General features: G+C 37.4%; 3 protein-coding genes across 9 annotated transcripts; 2 read left to right on the plus strand and 1 right to left on the minus strand.

The window, feature by feature from the left end:
- Nucleotides 1-356: 356 nt before the first annotated feature.
- On the plus strand, nucleotides 357-8,031 carry LOC141599725 (uncharacterized). 2 transcript variants are annotated; one of them, XM_074419835.1, is made up of 9 exons: nucleotides 357-647; nucleotides 1,627-1,739; nucleotides 4,330-4,401; nucleotides 5,090-5,125; nucleotides 6,046-6,091; nucleotides 6,284-6,371; nucleotides 7,197-7,254; nucleotides 7,790-7,868; nucleotides 7,902-8,031. In XM_074419835.1, exons 1-8 carry the CDS (start codon nucleotides 569-571, stop codon nucleotides 7,838-7,840), a joined length of 543 nt encoding a protein of 180 aa, XP_074275936.1. In that variant the 5' UTR covers nucleotides 357-568; the 3' UTR covers nucleotides 7,841-7,868; nucleotides 7,902-8,031. The 2 variants fall into 2 exon arrangements, with proteins under 2 accessions (XP_074275936.1, XP_074275935.1); XM_074419834.1 differs by having other exon boundaries at nucleotides 7,790-8,031.
- Nucleotides 8,032-8,756: 725 nt separating this feature from the next.
- On the plus strand, nucleotides 8,757-13,527 carry LOC141599722 (uncharacterized). 6 transcript variants are annotated; one of them, XM_074419828.1, is made up of 3 exons: nucleotides 8,757-11,985; nucleotides 12,101-12,199; nucleotides 12,362-13,527. In XM_074419828.1, exon 1 carries the CDS (start codon nucleotides 9,073-9,075, stop codon nucleotides 11,536-11,538), a length of 2,466 nt encoding a protein of 821 aa, XP_074275929.1. In that variant the 5' UTR covers nucleotides 8,757-9,072; the 3' UTR covers nucleotides 11,539-11,985; nucleotides 12,101-12,199; nucleotides 12,362-13,527. The 6 variants fall into 6 exon arrangements, with proteins under 6 accessions (XP_074275929.1, XP_074275930.1, XP_074275933.1 ...); XM_074419829.1 differs by having other exon boundaries at nucleotides 12,945-13,527; XM_074419832.1 differs by having other exon boundaries at nucleotides 13,216-13,527.
- Nucleotides 13,528-14,901: 1,374 nt separating this feature from the next.
- On the minus strand, nucleotides 14,902-21,080 carry LOC141599721 (O-fucosyltransferase 13). Its single transcript, XM_074419827.1, has 6 exons — nucleotides 20,784-21,080; nucleotides 19,836-19,915; nucleotides 19,627-19,697; nucleotides 19,432-19,520; nucleotides 18,097-18,318; nucleotides 14,902-15,735 (listed from the first exon to the last, which is right to left on the minus strand). Exons 1-6 carry the CDS (start codon nucleotides 20,927-20,929, stop codon nucleotides 15,000-15,002), a joined length of 1,344 nt encoding a protein of 447 aa, XP_074275928.1. The 5' UTR covers nucleotides 20,930-21,080; the 3' UTR covers nucleotides 14,902-14,999.
- Nucleotides 21,081-21,626: the final 546 nt, after the last annotated feature.

Raw genomic sequence — 21,626 nt, forward strand, 5'->3', positions numbered from 1 at the left:
ATGTGAATAATAAACTACTTTTTTTTTTTCATTTTTTTTTTCGCTACTCCTTTGTCTCCTCATCTTTTTGACTTGTTAATTAGTAAATAAATTAAATAGATAATTAAAATGTATAGAAAGTAAATTAATTACTAATCTTATGTGGAATTAAATTAATTGCTAGTGACATGTGGAATTAATTTTATTGCTTTTGCCTAGCCTTTTAATTATATAGTATAGATAGATAGATAGATAGATAAGGGGAAAAAAAGGTTAATTTCATCTCTTCGGTCCAATCCAGAAAAATCCGGTTCGGATTAGAAACCAGAATCTTAAAACAAAACTTGGTATGGAGATCGGACCGGAATTTTTAATTCCGATTCGGTACAATTTTCCCACGGCACACCCCTATGAGTTGTCATCCGACTATTGGAGGTGATGCATCATCAACCATGAAACCCACACAAATGCAATTAAAACGTTAAACCCACAACAAACCTCTATCTACTATACTAAATTCAACAACCACCGTCTCCGGGCCGTCAAACTTCGTCGGAGTTTCAGTCAACGGAAAGAGAAACCCCGAAAAATGGGATTTATCGGCGATCAAATTGATTCTATCAAATCAATTCAAGTCAGACAACTCCTCACTCAAGCAATCAGCCTAGGTTTTCCTTTTTAATTCATCATTTGTTTCATTATGTTCGATTCCGAATGTGTATTTCGGTATTATTATGTTATGTTTCATGGTGTAGTTGTTGGTTCTATGATGTTTTAGGAGTAGTTGATATAGTGGATGTAATGTACACAAGTTATGCATCCCCTATTTCATTAGGCGGTGGTTTGATTTTTGGTTGATATTCGGCAGGGGATGGGCTGGATGGTTGGTAAGATGGTAGTTGGTTATGGACCTTGTGGTGGTGCCACAGGGATTACACCTTGTGGTGTGGTGGAGGATTGGAGGCACAGTGGAGAGCTGCGTCATGGTGGCAGTTTTTTTTAATCTGTTTTCCTCAGTTTTATCCGTTTTCTTAGAAGTGTTATGACTGTCTTTAGAATCATAACTCTGAGATCTGGGTACCGAAATTTGTGAACCCTGTTTTTTTGGATCAGTAAAAAGACTGTTTTGATGAACATGAAAATTCCCCCCCGACCGTTTCGAAATGGGGTAAGGTTTCCAGCTTTTCTAATCTCTGGAAACAGCGTCCTGGCCAGAGTTATGTAGGTTTTGAAGGTTTTACGTTACCACAGTTTGAGGCATTATCTGCTGCATTAGTGACGCCACGGCTGAGATTCTCATGCCATGAAGACCGATTCTGAGACCAAGACTCACTCAAATCTAATACCATCCTCACAGTTGCTGCCATTACATCTCCCCATTCTAAAACTGAAAAATACTCCGTATATGTTGAGGCTTTTCTATGTCTTTTGTTTCATTGTTTATGAAAGGAAAATGTTTCTGTATTCATATGTTGTTTGGGTCAAATTGTCACAGATCGGTGCTAAATAACATCGAGGCAGCATTATCTTATTTTCCATCGTTTATACTTGAGAATCGGTCTAAATTTTGCTCCCCGCCAAAAAAAAGATGCTGCTTTTGCTGGCATTAGAATTTGTTAATTGATTTTGTCTCACTCTCTCTGTTAGGGATGATTGTTACCTCTGCCTTGATAATATGGAAGGCTTTGATGTGTTTTACCGGTAGCGAATCTCCTGTCGTGGTCGTACTTTCAGGAAGCATGGAGCCTGGCTTCAAGAGGGTGAGTCTTACCTTACTTTTATGCTTCATCTAATTCGTGCAAAGATATTGCCTGAGACCGAGCTGGCATTAGAATTTGTTAATTTCTTTTGCTCATTGAATCATTGTTTTGTTGTGGTGTATTTTGACTGTTTCTAGTGAACCATCAAAATTAAAACCTTACTAATGCCTGCTTAAGCATCTCGTGATTGCCTTTTTTTATCCTTTATTCTTGTACTCCCTATCTTTTTCTTTTTTTTTTTAACAAAATTATACTTCATTATGGAGTATGAAATAAGGACACCTGTAGTTTGTCAGCGTAATTTCTCTAATCTTTTCCCTTTTGGATGTTTGAAGGACAAAAAGATGCTATTAAGCCAACACAATTGGTAGGACTGTCCTTTACTTTTGTAATTGTCTCTCAGAGAAAGATAAATACCTTGACTGTACAGTACATGACGAGTTTTACATTTTTAGTTGTTGTAGAGTCACATCCATTGGGATGGTTAGGAGTGGCTATTGGCTTTCCTTTATTTGATTAGCATGTTAAATGCAACTAGGAGTTGGGATTTATAGTGTTTCTTAAATAAGTGAACTAATTGAAACTAATAACGACTAAATGACGTGTAAATTAAGGTTCGTAAGAGCGAACAAACAAATAATGCCATTAATAAACAAGCAAATAATGGTATCAGGCAAACAAATAATTAATACTATGATTCTTGTATTAACATGATTTGTATGAGGTTTAAAGGTTTATGAGTCACAACTCACATGTGTCAATTAGGGCTATGTGTATAGAGATCTCTCGAGCTTCGTCTTGCCCTAAATTTGCGTATTCGAGTCTTACGTCTTCTACCTTGACTCAATAACAAGGGTAAAGTCAATCTACCGTAATCATCTTTAAGGCCATTTAAATTGATGATACCATATGTGTGACTAACACACATAACTCATCAATTAATTAGTATTAATCCTACCCATAGTAGAAGAACCCACTTTTATACACTCATTGCCTTAAGCCCAACTAAAGATAACCTCCTAATCATGGATTAGACCTATGTTACTATGACTCGGCCGCAAGTGTCGGACACGACAACATCGAAGTATCGAACACGGTTATTTCCGCGAACTTTTCAATTTTTTGGTGTAAAATGAAGTGTGGAGTTGTTGTGAATGTCGTGTCGGACACGCAACAAACGACAAAAGTGTGTGTTGGAATAACATAAAATTAGACTAATAACGGGTAAACAACCATAAATGACACAAACGTTCTCATTGGCCGAAGATGAGAAATTGAAAGAATAAATTTCCTACCACTAACCATAGTATTAAATCTCGGTTTCGGTTACGGTCACGGTCATGGTAATGGTATCGGTTATCGCAGGCTCGCAGCCAATATCGCTCCAAAATGCAATTAAATGCGGCCAAGGTAACCTCCAAAAGCTTGATTACTTGGTTGCGTATATTTAAAACCACGCCACTAACACTAATTGCCAAGTCTAGGAAAGCAAGAAATGGGAGAGAAAACTATACCAAACATGAAGGAAACTTGCGTAAACGGAGGAGAAAATGAGAGCGCCAAATAAAGATTATATTTTAGATGCTAAGTAAACCCTTGCAATACAAGCCCTAAACTTTGGATTCAAGAGAAACTAAGTGAAATCAATATTTGTCAATAAAGAGGAAAAAGGCTTATACAAGGAGAGGGAAGATAAAGGGTCATCTCTGTGAGAGTCCGTTGGAATGTCACCCTCTTGGCACGGGATCTCACCAAGACTCCACCATTCCTTGCTTCTTTAGTTACGTGTTCTCATCTTTGGAAGGTCATGTCTTCCCCGCTTCTTATCCAAATGAGACAAGTGACCTACTATTGGAAACCTAAAGCATTAGCTTTCACTTCCAACTAAAGCTAAGGCCTCTCGAAGTTGACACTTTTGCATAAAGCTCTTTAACACCTTTATTAGAGTTGTTTTGCTTCCTTTGTTGTCCTTGGCTTGTTATGACTCAGTCCTTGGCACACCTTAATACATCCCTTAGCTTGTCTTGCATTTGCTTGTCTTGGCTTGGGCCCGCGCTTGCCTTGGCTAGGCCCTTCATCCCTCATGTTCTTTTCTTACTTAGCTAGGCCCCTCGATCCTCATTCTTTTCTCGCTTCTATTTGACCATTCTTAAAGTTGCTCATCTCGTGGCTTCTCTTCCACTTTCATGCCTTTGGCGCCGCTTGTCTTCACCATTGGGTATCTTAAGGTATAATAAGGGAAGAGACAATGACTCCTTCCTTATAGTTGCTCATCTCGTGGCTTCTATTTGACCATTCTTATAGTTGCTCCCTTCTCCTTGACTCCTTCCCTTTAGGCTCGGGTTGACACCTAAGGTATAATAAGGGAAGAGACAATGTGCATGAATCAATGCAAATCTATTTTAAAAATTTAAGGGAGCAGAAGTATTGGTTTTGATCTATAATACACAATTGAATTAATGGCCGAATAAGATAATTGTACATCAAATCACTCACGTTTTTAGCTAACTCCTGAATATGTCCCAGTAGTCCCACACTCTTTTCTACATAATTGTTTTGGCCCATGACATGACTTCACCTGTAATGCCAGGGAGATATTTTGTTCTTAACTATGCGAAAGGATCCTATTCGTACTGGGGAGATAACAGTCTTCAACATCAATGTAAGTGATTCTGCACTTTAGTTTTAGACTTATATTTCGTAATGAGCCTTGCAATGTAATGTAAGCAATATGGGTGTGGCAATTAAAAATAACATTACTAATAGGAATAAATATAATAGTTGGACCTCAACCATCACCTTAAGGTTTTGGTTGAGGTCCAACTATTATATTTATTCCTATAAGGTTATGGTTGAGGTTCAACTATTATATTTATTCCTATTAATTACTACCAATAATTAATATGGTGTCATCATGTTTGAGATGTATTTTTTATTAATGAAGTCATTATTCGATTAAGCTCTCTCACATGTCACTGCTCTCTCTTCTACATGTCTTTACCTAACGAAATGTAGTTTGTGTCTTTTGTTATTACATCTAATAAAGCCATTAATAGTGTCGTAGCCCAGTATTTTAATAGTGGAACCAGAGAGCTGAGGTTGTTTTCGAAAATCATTTAGTTAATGAACTTTGTGAAGGAATCTTTGTATTTGAGTAAGATTGATCATCATTGGCTTGATGATCTAGATTCTAGAATTTATATGTTTTTGCTTGCTATTGTTAGTGTCATTCTTAACTATTGTTATTTTCTTTCTAAACTATTTAAAAGGCACACTTGGGTTTTCAATGTGTTCCTTCTTAAAATATTGAGCAGTGTAATTAACAATTAACATGCTTTGCAATTTGGCAGGGTCGTGAAATTCCTATCGTCCATAGAGTTATCACGGTAAGTTACTTCTTCTTTCTCTTCGTGAACTACTACTAATTTTTTACTGTAGTGCCTTTTATTGTTAATTAAATCAGTCTTCATCCATTGGCTTTCTCGTTTATCTAGCAGTTTGTTTGTTTTTGAGGATTGATTGCAAACTATTGGATAATTAAGCGATTTTTTAGAACTTTGATGATTATGGAAACGGGTACCTAACCTGACTTATGTTGGTAAAACAATCACACATTGTTTGAATGATATGTCTCTACATACTCCGTGTTATATAGCATACAAGATTCATATAAATAAAAAGCGCAAATTGATGGGCAACTCCCAACTAATGGTAATTTTTGTCAATACGCCCATGACTAATACTCTGGAGTCTGGACGGAAGTTGCAAAGTTTGGATAATGTGCAAGCCTTCTCATGCGTTGCGCCATATAGTGGGGTCACAGGTTTCCAATACAAGGCCTTTTGAGGCGGTGATTTTTCTATTAGTGTCAGTGGGGATGAAATACCACCAAATTAAAGAACCGCCTCAAATTCTCAACCAAAAACCTAGAATGTCTTCCTTTCATGCCTTAGAGCATAGAAGGAGATTCTAAATTTACATTGGAGTATTGGACTTCATAGACTGTCGATGCAAGTGTATAACTATCCAAATGAAAATTATCTTATTAGTGATTACTGTTTTTTTTTTTTTTTTTTTTTTTTTTTTTTTTTTTTTTGTGGGGGTGGGGGTGGGTGGGTTCCTCAGCTTAGAAACATTAAGAATTAGGCAATAAACGTTGTATGTATATATCTCATGAAAGTGTGCATATGATTATTTGAAATTCATCATCCTTCAAATTTAATACAACTTTTGGTGAACTTTATTATAATGCTCTCAATATTTTGTTTCTGTCAATACTGAAAATTACTGATTTTTTTTATTTCAGGTTCATGAACGACAAGATACTGGCGCAGTTGACGTGCTTACAAAAGGTACGGCGTCTTTTTAATAAATATTTTTGCTTCGGTGTTTGGTTTCAGGTGCATTTTCTTTTTCTTTTTGTTGAAAGGGTGCGAGCAAGTATATGACAAAGTCAATGGTACATTGACCCCCAAGTTCTCTTTAGGATGTAGCCTGTTTGTTTCTTTATTTTTTTTAAACTTTTTTTTGCATTTCATTTCCAGGTGACAACAACTATGGCGACGATAGGCTTTTGTATGCGCGTGGTCAAGATTGGCTACAAAGGGAGCATATCATGGGCAGAGCTGTAGGGTAAGGCCCTATCTTGTGCTTTACGGTTGTCGAGGAAGATTTCTCAATGCAATTATGCCAATCGTAAAAGCGATGAGAGTCCCTGTTACATGGACTCTAAGTCTCCAATACATGTGTCTTACATACTCCAGGGCTGCATGTCTTCCCCTTTGTTTGGATACAAGGATTAGGAGGGAATGGGATGAGATGAATACAATTTCCCTTTTTGTTTTGTAAACAAATATGGGTGGAAGGAATTGGAGGGATCCATTTTCCTTTTTTACAAGACAAATCATAATCCCTCCCATGTAGGAATGATTTGGAGGGAGACCTACCATGATTTGAATTTCGAGACACGCATACTCGACCTTAATGAGGATAAGATGTGTGGACATGTCTTCAAAACAATTTTAATAAGAGATTATATATGTGGCTTTTTAAGCAAATGTAGTGATGTTTGACACAATGCTTAAAATCCTCCTATATGCTTCATTCTTGTCTTTTCCTCTACTTTTGTCGTGCCAATCTCCTTTTTGTTTGGAGAAATGTGTATAGTTGTCGGGTTGTGTTCCATACTTTCTCGAGTATATGTTAGACATGTATATGACCCCAATGCAAATAGTCACCTAGAGATGAGTGTGTGTTAATAGTAACTTTGTCTTTGTCCATATGTTGTGCAATGTGGATCTCATTTCCTTGATAAGTTGCTATCATAGACCCTTACTGTTGTCTTAACCTTTTGGCAATTCTCAACGAAGTTCCTTGTTATTCTTGGATAGATTCTAGCTAAAATTTTATGAGTATTTTCTGTTGGGACTAATTATCTTGCTCACTTCTATTTTGCAGGTTTCTACCATATGTTGGCTGGGTCACTATAATCATGACTGAAAAGCCAATGATAAAGGTAATCATCAATCTATTTATTCCCCTGTCCCTATTTAGTAATGAAGTGAGCTGGGAGTGATTTTATATGATACCGAATTTAGAATTTCTCCCTCCTTATATATAGAATTGGGATGTTCCTTTGTTCAAATACAAGGTTCTTGGCCCTTGAGTTCTTTTCCAAAGACACGACCTTGAGTGAAAACCTCGCGAGAAACATACTGGGCATAATCAAAATTGTTGCTGATCCCTCTTTCAACTAATTAAACAATCAATGTTGGCTGCTCTGAGTGGTAAGAGAGCTCTCATATCGCAAACAAGTGGTGGTTAATTACGGTTTCCTATGGATGAAAGGTCTGCTCGTCAATTTGCTTTCAATACGTTGAATGCCCCCCCAGCCGTCTTTAGGGATACTCGTGTCCACCCCCAAAAGAATCCAAACAAAGCTTTGTAGAAAATACTTATTTCGTTAATTGTAAGACTATACCATCAGTATGAGGCTTAACTAATCAGCTTTTGCACTTAAAAGAGTAACACGTGCTTGTTTCTTGTTGCAGTATCTATTGATAGGTGCATTGGGGTTGCTTGTCATCACTTCAAAGGACTGACATGACGAGAACTAAAGGTGTCCGTCTAGATTATTGCACAATTCATTGAACTCGCGACTATGTATTGACTAGTGCGTTAGATGCTGAACGATTATTCATTGAAGTCTGGCATTGAGCGAATGTTTTCATGTTAAGGGTGCATCACCACCAGTGAGCACCTGGTTATGGTCAATCAAAACCATTCTTGGTCAGGACTTTTGTGTTCACAAAGAGGGGTACAACTCCAAGAAAAACATGAAAACAGAAGGCAACTTTGTACAATTTCCCAAAACGAATTTTTTTCAAAATAATGCTAAACAAATACTCCCTCCGTCTCGGTTAATTGTTATCCTTTGATTTTGGCACAAACACTAAGGAAAGAGGAATGAACCAATTACTAAATGACAAGTGGAACAAATTGAGAGAAAATGATCAAATTGCTTATCAAACTTATTCTTAAAATAAAAAGGACAACAAATGACTGAGATATAGAAAAGGACAACAAATGACCGGGATAGAGGGAGTAGATGTTTTGGTTTGTAATCAAAAGTATTTGTAGGCTCGTACCTGAAATATGAGATAAAATTAGGAAGTGGCGTGTTTGCCTTTAGAAATGGCAAAAACGTTAAAAGAAATTAAAACGAAAACTATTGTACATGCATACCTTTCTTTTTTAATGTTTTCTTTTGCTCCTAATCACTATCGGAAATAACGCGTCTTCGATTCTTCATAGAAACCACGCCATTCTTAATTGTGTGTTTGAAATTAAATGGTTTTTCTACACAAAACATTCCCACCTCTTTGATTTGAGATTTTTCAATTCTTCACACCCTCCATTTTGAGAAGTAAACGGATTTTGAATAAAAAAAGAGTTATTTTATATTTTTTAAACATCATTTCAGAAAACGTTTTTTTAACACATTGATGAGAATTTTTTAAACCCAAGTCCAAGAAAAACCGAGCCAAAATAAAAACCTAATAAAGCTCGACTGGATTCGATCCAACCAAATAATTAGTCTAACCTCGACAGTTCAAATTGTGCGACTCTTGAAAACAGTTCCTCAGTGAAACACAGAACCAAGCACAAAATTGGTGTCAATGGTTCCTGAACTTGCCTTAAATTTCCTTCTTCTCCCATTTACAACAATAACACACCAATTCCTTCCTCTTTCTAATATTTTTTTCTTGGCTTAACAAAGCAAGCGCGCACTTAGTTGCGTTACAATAGAGGCGAGACGGGATTCCTGTTTGTAATGTCCAAAAGACTTCTTTCTCTCATTAAACCTCGCAAAAACCTCAACCTTAAACCCTCCAAAAAACCACCTTATTATGAACCCCATATCAAAAATCTGGGTCGTGAAGCCTGCATTTTGCTCAAAACCCATCAAAATTGGGATCAATTTCTTGAAACCCTTCTTCAGAAACAAGCTGTTGAGCCTTCAGAAATTGCCCATGTTGTTTTTGATCGAATTAAAGATGTTGAGTTAGGTTTAAAGTTTTATGATTGGGTTTTACACAGGAAATACTCTACTCCTCTTGATGGGTATGCTTTATCTTCGCTTTTAAAGTTGTTGGCAACAAATAATGTGTTCGATGAGGTTCAAAAGTTGTTAACTTTAATGGAAAATGAGGGTGTTTTGCCTTGTTTTGATGCTTTTGATGTCTTAATTCGTGCTTATGCTCATGCTGGTTTCGTAGATAAGGCTAGGGAGTTGTATATTTATGTCAATGATAGGTTTTGTCGAATGCCGTCTGTTATTGCTTGTAATTCATTGCTTACTGTGTTGCTGAAAAGTAGTCAGCTTGAGGGTGCACAGGAGGTGTATGGGGAAATGGTCAAGAGAGACAATGGTGGTGGTGAGGGGTGTTTGGATGTTTATAGTACAGGTATTATGGTAAGGGGTTTGTGTGAGCGAGGGCGAGTTGAGGAGGGGAGGAAGTTGATTGAGGAACGGTGGGGAAAGGGTGGTGTTCCCAATGTTGTGTTTTACAATGTACTAATTGATGGGTATTGTAAGAGAGGTGATATGGTGAAAGCACGTGAGGTTTTAAAAGAGATGAAGTTTAAAGGCTTTTTGCAAACGGTGGAGACGTATGGAGCTTTGATTAGTGGATTTTGTAAAGGGGGGAAATTTGAGGAAGTAGATAAGCTTTTGGCCGAGATGAAGATGAGGGGTTTAAATGTTAATGTTCAGATTTTGAATAATATAGTTGATGGTCGGTATAAACATGGTTGTTCAGTGGAACCCTGGGATGTCATCCGAGAAATTCAGGACTTTGGTTGTAAGCCGGATATACAGACTTTTAACATTCTGATTTGTGGTTCATGCAATTTGGAGAAGGTTGAGGAAGCTAATGCTCTTTTAGAGCATGCAAGAAAAAGGGGGCTGACACCAGATCAATACAGTTATACCCCGTTCATACATTTCTATTGCAAACACGGCGACATTGATAGGGCATCCCGTTTGCTCATTGATATGACAGAGAGAGGTCATAAACCTGATATGGTCACTTATGGAGCTCTTATTCACGGGCTTGTTTTTCACGGTGAGATTCAAGCTGCGTTAAGCATTCGGAAGCAAATGATGGAGAGACAAGTTGTCCCTGATGCCGCAATTTACAATGTTCTAATGAGTGGATTGTTTAGAAAGGGCATGCTTGAAGCTGCTAAGCAGTTGCTTTGTGAGATGCTTGATCAAAACGTGCATCCTGATGCATTTGTCTATACCACATTGGTTGATGGGTTTGCTCGAAATGGTAATCTTGATGAGGCACAAAAGATCTTTGATCTTGCAGATGAAAAAGACTTCAAACTTGATGTTGTGGGGTATAATGCCATGATCAAGGCATACTGCAAATTTGGGAGGATGAAAGATGCACTTCTTTGCTTCAGAAAAATGGTAGAACGACGCCTCTCCCCGGATGTGTTTACATACTCAACATTAATAGATGGCTATGTCAAGGAGCAAGACATGAAAAGTGCTTTGAAGACTTTTGATGAGATGGTAAAAAAGAAATATAGACCAAATGTAGTCACATATACATCACTGATTAATGGGCACTGTCGCGAAGGCAACACACTTGATGCCGATAAAACTTTTTGGCAAATGAAATCCCGTGGTTTAGTACCCAATGTCATCACGTACAGCATTCTTATTGGTGGGTTTTGCAAGAGGGGTAAACTTGCCAAAGCAGCATCAACTTTTGAAGAAATGCTGAGGAATAAATGCACCCCGAACGATGTTACGTTCAATTATCTAGTTAATGGGTTCACGAATAATGTTTCTGAATTAGTTCTTGAAAAGGAAAATGGTATTAAAAACCATGAAGATTCTATTGCTTTGATGCTCTTTAAAAGTCTGATAGCAGATGGTTTGTCACCAACAAAATCAGCATATAGTTGCATATTGATCTGCCTTTGTCAGCACCGAATGCTCACAGTTGCTTTACAGCTAAGGAGAAGAAGTATGAAAAAGAATATACTTGAAGAATCATTCACTTTTACTGCCTTGCTCCATGGTATATGCCTAGAAGGAAAGTCGAGGGAGTGGAGAAATTTGATAGGGTGTAGTTTGAATGAGCAGGAGATTGAAGCTGCTCTCAAGTACTCAAAGATGTTAGATATGTATCTTCCAAATGGTTTCTCACCTGAGGCTTCGTCAATTTTGCATCACTTGGCCGAGGATGATAGTTTTCATGTCTGCCATAGTAACGGATAACAGTTGGGACCTAGTGAGCATTATAGCTGGGAATTGAAGGTGGGTGATTGTTTGTGCTCATTTCTGGAGGGTTGTACATTGACCGAGTGTCAGGAATCAACATTTGCACACTTCTGTATAGGCGGAAACTTGAACTTCTTCACGAGATAGCTATGTCCGACTCTCCATCATGTGCTGTGCACAGTGCACCTGCGTCCGACGCTTGCAGCAGACTCCGAGTAACATAGCTTTTGATTATTAGTTGAAAGAAGTGAAGACTCAAGGATTGTCTTTTGACTTATGCTACATGTTGCCTGAGACACTTTGACACCATATTATAGACTGAAACAAGAAACTTTTTCACTAAATAGTTGTGTCAGGCGCTTGCAGCAAAGTCCAAGGCAATCAACATAGCTTTTGACTATTGTTGGAGAAAAGGTCAGACATCAGGCAGGCTTCATGCTTCTGGTATGTGATTTATCTAGGGATCTCTGCTCTTGTTAATCTGTCGTTTTTTTCTCATCGGACATGATGATTGAGTCTGTTACAACATCCGATTTCCCTTTTGCTGTCTTTCGTGCAGCTAGATATCCTGCACAATCTGGCAAAAGCTATTGATTTGATAGATACAAAGATAACAAATCCTGAGAAGTTACAAGATTTACCAATTTTTTAAACCACGGTACTTCTTTCCATCTATTTGTTTGTGATACGAAGGGCCTTATAATTTTTGTTTCATTCCACCTATTTGTTTGTGATACAAAGGACCTTATTCGGAGTACTTTTTTATTTTTAAGTGATATTAATCTCTATCATCATCTGAAACAAACTTTCCATTTGGCAGAACAACGAAATAGAGCAGGAAAAAAGGAACACAATAAATGAACTTTATGAGTAGTAATTAGTTGAGGATCTGAATACTGGCTTTTGAGGCGTGAACAGTGGTGGATCTTGAAGTAAAAAGAGGAGGGTCAGAGTTTGATGACTTTGAATTCCTTACCTCATATTCAAAATATTCCATGCTCAACCGAGCAAGGAGGCCAAGTGCTAGTTTTGTACAACCTCCGATTCTTTGGAAATGCTCCATTTGTTTTTTGCACAAGGATTAGGATTGCGACTGGGGTTGTGCGTCTCATCAATAAAGAGGGGTGATTTTACTAACAAAAACAGCCTGAAAATGGAACTGAATTTGCCAAAAACGAAATTGCGGGCTATACCCGAGAATCGGAGGGGTACTAAATTTATTAAAATGTGAAAAACCAGCGGTTCTCCTCCTGGCTTTTGTAAAATCCGTCGTTGGGTGTGAGATCCGTAGTGTGTTGGACCGACCCCTTAAAGAAGGCAAATGAGGTAGTCTGTCTTCGTGGCATTAAACTAGTGGTCATCATCTTTTTTTTTTTTTTTTTTTTTTCTTTCTTTCTTTCTAGGTAGTGAGACGTATTCCTTGGGCTGCCGCTTAGAGCATGATCAAAAGGCTAAGATTAAGGTACCCACAACCAACATTGGGCAATCGAAATGATTATTAAAGTCGAGATGGACATTGTCAAGGAAAAAACCATTTAAAGGCGACACGATTGCTGTGACATCTAGCCTGTATCAATATGCGCCATAATACTGTAGTGCAATCGCTTTGTAAAAGCTTTGAAGGTTTCAGACTGACCATATTGTGAATTTGTGATGTTCGCATTTGGGGCACAGCCAAGATTAAGGCGCCACCACTGGTTTCGTTATCACGGCACCATATTTACTGCAATGCTCCGTGTTGCCGGCTCAAATGTTGAAACAAAGGGCTCATGAAGGAAACTGCTAATGTTCACAGGAATCCACCCAGAGATGGACAAGAAGGCTTTGTGTTCTTCAATTTTGGTGGAAATCTTGGGAGTATACAACTGGGGCATGAAACTTGTAGAATTATTATTTGTAACAAAAATCTGTTGTTTATATTAACATGTACAATGATGCAAATCATGCAATTGATTAATAAAGAAGATTTTTCTGAGGTGAGGCAAATCTCCATGTTCTCTAGATATACCAACTATTCCTTGCACCGGTTTTTTAGCAATAATTTTTCGTAATTTATTTTCGCAGTATGTTTTTACACAACACAGTACTTTTTGCTCAATATTTTCCATTTGTATACACTTTCCCTAACAATCTCTCTAAACCTAATTCTCTCAAGAACTAATAATACCACCTCTTAAATTAATTATATTTTTCAATTATTAATCATAATTTGAACATAAAACATGTATTTAATTCATTAACGGTACAATCTTGGATCAAATTAGTGTTTTTTTAATGTTATTTTTAATATTTGTTTGTTTAATTTAGGGTTTGTGGTAATTGTAAATTATCAATTTGGGAGATTAATTGGTTGTTAAGTGGTGGTGGGCTGGTGGCCTAGGTAGCACGGACACTCCTCCTAACTAGCCGTCCCGTGTCCGACACCGTGTTGGACACTAGGACACCCGACACTCGTCAGACACACGCCTAAACATGTTATATTTTACACGAGGAATAAATTCTCAAAAAAGATTGATTAAAAGATTTTTTTGGGTGCGAAATTAGAATTAGTTATAGTTAAGGTCAAATTTTACCTTTAGTTACCTAAATTTAATATCAAATACACTAAATTTAGAATCAAATACATTGCAATAATAAAATCATACGTTATTTATAACCATAAAATATTTTTTTTATTAAATTTAAATAGCGTGTCCCGTGTCCTAAATTTCATGGGATGCCGTATCACGTGTCCGTGTCGTGTCCGTGTCCGTGTCCGTTTTGGTGCTACCTAGCTGGTGGCGTAGGTGGAGAGCGGTGGCACGCGCAAACGCATCAATTACATTGTTAAAGCAAATCAAGGAAGAATTCAATTGTGAATTGCAAGTGGCGTAATTGTTGGAGCATAATATGAACATTGAAACACATACTCCAATCGTAATCCCAATAGATAATAAAATGGGTAAAAACTCATCACATCATAGAATATCAAATAAAGAGCAATGGTGGCTGGGGACGGAGTAAGATGATAAGTTAGCTCTTTGTACGTGAATGCATTAGTCCTTTTTTTTTGACATTTCTGATGCAGTACACAAGAGGGGGAAAGAGAGGGGAAGAAATGAAGTGAAAAAATGAGAGGGTAAAATGGGAAGATATGTACTGTATTGAGTAAAATATGTACTGCGAAAAATCAACACCCTAATTTTTCTATGAAACGGTTTTACACGAAAGTTATTTTATTAATGGTCTTGCAATGTTTTAACGCAAATCTGTTTTATAAGAGATTTACAACACTCCCTCCGTCCCAATTGTTTGGTTACCTTGATTAAAACACCTTCGCAAAGCATATAAAAGTAAAGAAATGATTGAGACAAGGTGTAATTTATAGCGTCGAAAGAATGATTCATTCCCTTTAAAAACCTTGATTGGGTGGTCAATGACATATACAAAACATACAAGACAAGATGTATTAAACCTATTCATCTCAATTTAAATTCACAAAAACAATCTGGCAAAGCCGATCCCCTTCCCATGACAAAATCATCCCTATGAACACTCCATAGAGCACTTCTTAGTTCCTTCCCTCTCAAACCTGTGTAAGTCAATTCTGCAAATGCTTTCCGACTCAAAAACAAGGTTCTGTACATGCCTTTATAGGCTCGCATAGCTGCAACCATTTTGTCCATGTTCCCAAAATATGTTGCTATATACGAGTCACTATTAATCGAAACATAGTAATCTAAGGCAGCTTTTGTGTTACCATGCATGGCCCTAAAATCTTCGTCCTTTAGTAGGGTCGATTTTGTGGAAACATTTGGATAGACGGTTGTTAGTCCTTCAATCTCCATCAAACCATCCCCAGCTGCTAAATAAATATTTGTGTTTCTCGGGATTCCAAGTGATTGAAGGATAAAGGCTGTCTCCCGTGGAGTAAGTGGGCATTTGCCCCGGTTTCTCCAAATACGGGCTGCTTCACCAGTCCATGGCATCCTTTCACCTCTTGCGGCTTCAATGGCTTTCATGGATTCAGATGAGAGCCCTCTATACTCACATTGGCTGTAAGCAACCATGTCGGGTTCAAATCGAAGGTGAAGGGCAAGAAATGGCTTGGGTATGGCTTGGAGTAGCTCGGTACTCTTCTTCTCTAAGGCTTTAGTAAGGTGTAGTGCTTTATAACATGCTTGGCAGAGAGCAGCTTTTGCATAGTGAGGATACCTGCAAGATAAGTACACAATAAAATGTCAATAAGACGAGGAACTTTGTTTTCATTTGATAATGTTGAACATCAAGTTCGACTCATGACTTTGTCACAGATGCCCTTTAATGATTTATCAATACATCTCATGATCTCAGTAGTGGCGGATCCTGAAAAGTTTGTTATGGTGTCTCGCTGAAAAGTTACAAATCATTATAATACAAACGTCACAGATTCTTTTTCTCAACAGCAAAGTCAGCCAAACCGCACAAAGAAGTTTTGTTCTACATGTGTCCCAGATTCCCATGTATTCCTACATGGATACGCCAATGCATCTCAATCATTCCTTCAAAAAGAGAGCATTTCCAATATCCCTCACTGACTAAATGGACTCAAACTGTTGGCTTTCCCTAGTTTTCTGATTTCACTTTTATCTTTATACCTGAAACTCCACTAGAATGTTCAATAGTTGCAAATTTGCAAGCTACTCGGAAATAAATTACTTTTACCACTAAGTACCCCCCGTCTTGACCCTTATTTAGTGAATTCTCGAAATCCGAATAACGCTTAATTATCCATTTTACATTCAATTTAGAAATAAGCATTTTAGCTTGATTAATGTTTGTTTATGCCAATTTTTGTTAGTTACCGAAAAGCTGGACCAGGGCCGGCTATTAGGGGGTTCAACCCGTTCATTTGAACAGGGCCCCTGAATTTTTGGGGTCCAATTTTCTGGAATTCCAGTAGTTAAAGAGATATATAAAAAACGGCGCATAATTTACTCACTTGATCCATTCATCTCAGCTGGTAGCAGCTCATGACTACCTTCCGTAGGTTCTGGGTTCGACTCATTGTACCTACATTCTACTATATTTTTTTTATCTAATTTTTTTTTAATGTGAGGGTAAGTCGGTAGACTATCTTAGCAAATAGCAATATTGTTTTTTTTTTTAATGGGTACTCCTTTTTTCAAAATGAAAATATAGTAATTTGATATTTTCTTTTTTCTTTTTTTAATTCATAGAATTGTGTACTATACAAGGTTTTAACTTTATTAATCGGCCAATAGCATATTTATCAGATCGATATTAATAATAAAACAATTAAGTAATCGTTGTGTGGGGCGGTCTTGCAGTGTAACACGATCCATTTATTAAGAATCATTTTTTTATCGATACAACAAATAAATGGTTTTGTTTTAAAAGTAATGGACCGTCACACGTTGTAAGCGTCTTATTCCATAGTTTGTGAGCCAAATTAACATAAAGTAAGGGCCTCCAACTTTTGTTATCGTCTAAAATTTACATAAATATAATGCATATCAAATAAAACTTATAATAAGTGTTAAAAATTTAAAAATGAAAAAGGAATATTTGATTCCAATATAATTAGTAATACGAAGTTCACATAAAAGTTTATTGAATAGGTAAAGACTTGTTTTATACGTGGCCCCAAATATATGAAATAATTAGGGGCCACTTTTAAAATTTTGTACAGGGCCTCGAAAATGTCCCAGACGGCCCTGAGCTGGACAATGGTGGGTTGGTCCACTTTCCAAGTACTCCCTCCCTTCAACTCTTCCCTTATTCCTTTTCGGTCCATTCAAATTCACTCTTCCCCTTTCCTTTTTAGGACATATTTGTCCTCATTGAGTTTGTCTATTCACACAAAATGCTATTGTTATGGCCCATTACCATATACTTGTACTAATATTTAATTCTACGTTGGTACATTATCATGTACTTATACTAATATTTAATTCTACCCTTAAACTTTGTGCAAAAAGCAAAGGGGAAGAGTGGGATTTGAAGGGAGGGGGTATATCAGTAGGCAGATTTCGTGTTTACTAGAAAGGGGTCCGGCCATGCTGACTTTTATGTTCATATCCATTTTAATATACTCCGTATAAATTAGTGCTTAGCCCCCCTTGTTTCAATAGTGGTTGGTTAATATTTCAAACCTAAGGTCAAGGCTTCAAACATCATCGCATTTCTTGCTCCAAAATCTATCATTGACTAAGAGGAATCTGGCCTACGCAACCTGTTGGCTTCCGAAGTTTTCCAATTTCACTTTAATCTTTATTCATGAAACTCAATTAGAATGTTCAATGGTTGCAACTTTCAAGCTACCCTATATAAATAGCACAATTTCCAATTGAGGATAGTCCTAATTCAAATAAGAACAGTGTTCCCGAGTAATCAGCATTTGATTGCCAAACAATGAGCAACCTTTTTTTGTCCAAAAAGTGCCAATCTAATAGATGCAGTGTAATATCAGACCCAGCGGCAGTGTTCAAGTAAAGAGCCAATTTTCGGAGCAGTGTTTCTCCTATGCAATTTCCTAAGCAATTGGAAACAAAGAAGACTGAATAATAGAAGTACCTGTCTCTCCTTTGGCTCATTTGCGGTGTGAATGAAATATATCGATGTTTTAGTAGTAAAGGAAGAACTGATTCAATGTAATCAAACTGGCCTTTGCGCTTCCTACAGTCAACTTGAAAAGGCTCTTTCGAGGCAATCTCTAGAGGCAGATCCTTAACAATGTGAACAAAGCCATCCATTTGTTGACTGAAGTAGTCAACATCAAACACATCTGCAAAACCACTGAGGCACATGCAGCCTGTCAATCCGAACATGTCCTAGAAATTTGAGGGAACAATATGGTTCTGCACTTCATAACAATGTGTGACAAATTACCACTCGAGCACACATATCCAAATCTCAGACTCGACTTGGCTTGATGTTTTATAAACAAGGACTTTCGTTCTTAAAATGAATAAAAGGTTGTCGGGTCGCGTTTCCGAAACAAAATATATACAAATCTAAATAGTATATTTCAAAATGAATTAACCAAATTCACTTTGAGAAATAAGGCTTAAAATCATTTAATAGACAACTAAATGCTTCCTTCATACACAAGTCTCCTCAGTTCCACTAATAAGGTTTTAATTTTGTCATAAGAAACTCCCCTTTGGGTATCCTAAGAGAAATGACGCATTAATAAGGGTTTGGATATGAACTTTATACCTATATCCTTGAACGTCATGTCAGACACGAACTAGGTAGCCCCAAAACGGACACGGACACGTGATACGGCTTCCCATGAAATTTAGGACACGGGACACGCTATTAAATTTAATAAAATATATATTTTATGGTTATAAATAACGTATGATTTTATTTTTGTAATGTATTTGATATTAAATTTAAACAAGTGAAGGTAAAATTTGACCTTGACAATAACTAATTCTCATTTCCCACCCAAACCCACCTTCTAATCAATCTCTTTTGACATTTTATTCCTCATCTAAATTATAACATGTTTAGGCGTGTGTCCGACGAGTGTCGGGTGTCCGGGTGTCTGACACGGGACGGCTAGTTAGGAGGAGTGTCCGTGCTACCTAGGACACGAGTGCAGCCCTAGAATTGAATACACGAACTAACATAGCAGACAACAAAAACTTGCTTGAATCAAGGGTATAAGATCAGTTGATCAGCCTTGACATTATGTCATAGACGGAACTGGAGATAAAAAGCTAGCAAAAGTTTTAGGTACCCATCTAAAATAGGTGGTTAGCATCTAACTCAAAAGAATATTGTATCATGACCTTAGAAGATTAGGTTTCACCACTAGCTAGGGTGAGTTAGCTAAATAGAGAAGGCCGCAGAAGTGTATACCAGTACACAAACAGAACAATCTTATGGGAATAGATTTACCTTGATTCATTCCAATAAGCTGCAACCTCAAATTTAGGAAGCACAAGAGTGGCATTAAGCAAACGCGCAATGCCGACACCATCACAGAACTGCACTCAACATGAACAGGAGACAATCAATCCAGTAAGAATGTATGAGCTCGCTTCAAACTAATACAAACACTGAATTTAGCAAAGAAGTGAAAGCATCACTCACATCTCTCCTCATTTGATTGAGGCCGCCATAACAATCCACACGTATATATCCATTGGTCTTTGTAGGTAGTGCTACAACATATCACCGGACAAGGTTCACAAATCAAAATCAATTCATGGCCATACTCAGAAACTAAATCACGTCACCCCACCCAAACTAGATCCAAAACACCAAACATTTATGATAATCAGTGGCTGATAAATGCTTACCAACTGGTTTTTCCTGAAGCCACCATTTGCAAGGTCTCCACTCTGCAAGACGTTGCAAGCTCCATATATCGACTCCAACACTGAAATTCATAAAAAGTTGTGTAGTTGAGTATTTAAGTCCAAAAACAAGGAAAAACTATGGAATGTTATCTAACACCCCACACCCTCCCCCCCCCCTCTTTTTAACTCTCTCCAATCTTCTCTCACAAAATCTTAGCACAACGTTTATTTTTCCCTTCATTTCACTTGAAAATAAACACTTACTCATATTTTAAAACTCTTTGACCTCAGTCTTAACCACTAGGATAAGACCTCTTCGGTTGTGAAAGGAAGTGGAGAAGGTAGATAGTATCGCTCACACAAGATAATTCCTTCATCCTAATAATACTGACCCCAAGTATACTAATTCGGTTCACCATTTTCTCCAATAATCCAATAACTTCACTTCAACACCTTCACTTTAACCCTAGGGTCAAATTCTCCAACATAATCCAAGCTCAGTCCATCAATTCATTTCGGTATAAAAACATGATAAACCCAGAAACATCTAGCTTATTCAAAGCGCTCACAAAGGGAAAAAAGGGTTAGAAAAACTAGTTGGAATTATCCCAAATATTCAGCCAGTGGCGGAACTATGAGGGGCTAGCAGAGTAGCAGGCGCGCTCGCCTCAGCCAGGCAACGAAAATTTTGATATTGTCAGTTAAAATCTCCTATTCCGCTGAGATTTTTCGACCCCGTAACTTAAAATCCTAATTCCACCATTGGCTTCAGCAACATATCCAATGCATATTTTACAGTGAACAGTCACAAAGACGGAGAAACCCAAAACGTAAACAATTGTCCATATAATCGAATGTTAACATTAAACTGAAAAATTGAAACTTTAAAGTAAATATACAAGAATGAAGAAAACCCAGATGCTAAAATACAGAAAAAAGAAAAGTTACCTAGGTAAATCGGAAGGGAGTGAAAGCTGAGAGAAGAGAGAAGAAGGGGACAAGAAAACCAAAGCAAGGCCAAGGAAGAGAAGTAGAAGAATAATGCTGCAAATTGGCTTCAGAAATATGTTAATTACTTGATTTGTAGGTTTCATTGCTAGATTAATTTGGATGATCAACTGGGTTTAATTGTTCATTGTATAAGCTTAGATCAAGTGTGGATCTATGGAACTCTAAAATGTGGGCATAATATGAATGTACTAGTTCTCAAGTGCAGGACTTTACTGGGTGGGGTTCCAGTCCGGTAGTGTAGTTGGAGTAACAACTAGACCCGTTAAACAGGTCAATCGGGTGGGTTCTGGGACTGGTCAATTTCGGGTCGGGTCATCGAGCCGGGTCAGGTCATTTCAGGTTTAACTCATTTTCGAGTCAGGTCAATTCAGATTCGGCTCTAGTTCGGATCTTGAGTTTGCGGGTCGGGTTCAATTCGGGTCAATTTTGCAAGGTCTATTAAATTAGTAATAACTAGTTTTAAACCCGTTTAAATTAATATTTTCAGTACGGTAAAATAATACCCCCTCCATTTCGGTCATTTGTTTGTCTATTTCATTTTTTGGTGTCTCAGTTAATTGTTTGTCTTTCTATTTTAAGAATGTTAGACAATTGGATTTTTCACACTCAATTTAGTCCACTTGTCATCTAATAATTGATCCATTCCTATTTCCTTGTATTTCTGCCAAAACTAAAGGCAAACAAATTATCCGAACTTGACCCACCAACATGGCAACATGGCATGAATACATGTATGTACTCACAATCATATCGACTCTTCAAGTCATCATACCTCGTTAT

This window comes from Silene latifolia, chromosome 9 (genome assembly GCF_048544455.1).
Source record: "Silene latifolia isolate original U9 population chromosome 9, ASM4854445v1, whole genome shotgun sequence".
Taxonomy (NCBI): Eukaryota; Viridiplantae; Streptophyta; class Magnoliopsida; order Caryophyllales; family Caryophyllaceae; genus Silene; species Silene latifolia.

Coding starts and splice junctions, on each gene's coding strand:
- LOC141599725 (XM_074419834.1), top strand. CDS start 569: ATGGGATTTATCGGCGATCAAATTGATTCTATCAAATCAATTCAAGTC. Junction 4,402..5,089: donor TAACAGTCTTCAACATCAAT/GTAAGTGATTCT, acceptor GCAATTTGGCAG/GGTCGTGAAATTCCTATCGT. Junction 6,372..7,196: donor ATCATGGGCAGAGCTGTAGG/GTAAGGCCCTAT, acceptor TCTATTTTGCAG/GTTTCTACCATATGTTGGCT.
- LOC141599722 (XM_074419828.1), top strand. CDS start 9,073: ATGTCCAAAAGACTTCTTTCTCTCATTAAACCTCGCAAAAACCTCAAC.
- LOC141599721 (XM_074419827.1), bottom strand. CDS start 20,929: ATGAAACCTACAAATCAAGTAATTAACATATTTCTGAAGCCAATTTGC. Junction 19,521..19,626: donor TCAATCAAATGAGGAGAGAT/GTGAGTGATGCT, acceptor TGTTGAGTGCAG/TTCTGTGATGGTGTCGGCAT. Junction 15,736..18,096: donor ATGAGCCAAAGGAGAGACAG/GTACTTCTATTA, acceptor CTTATCTTGCAG/GTATCCTCACTATGCAAAAG.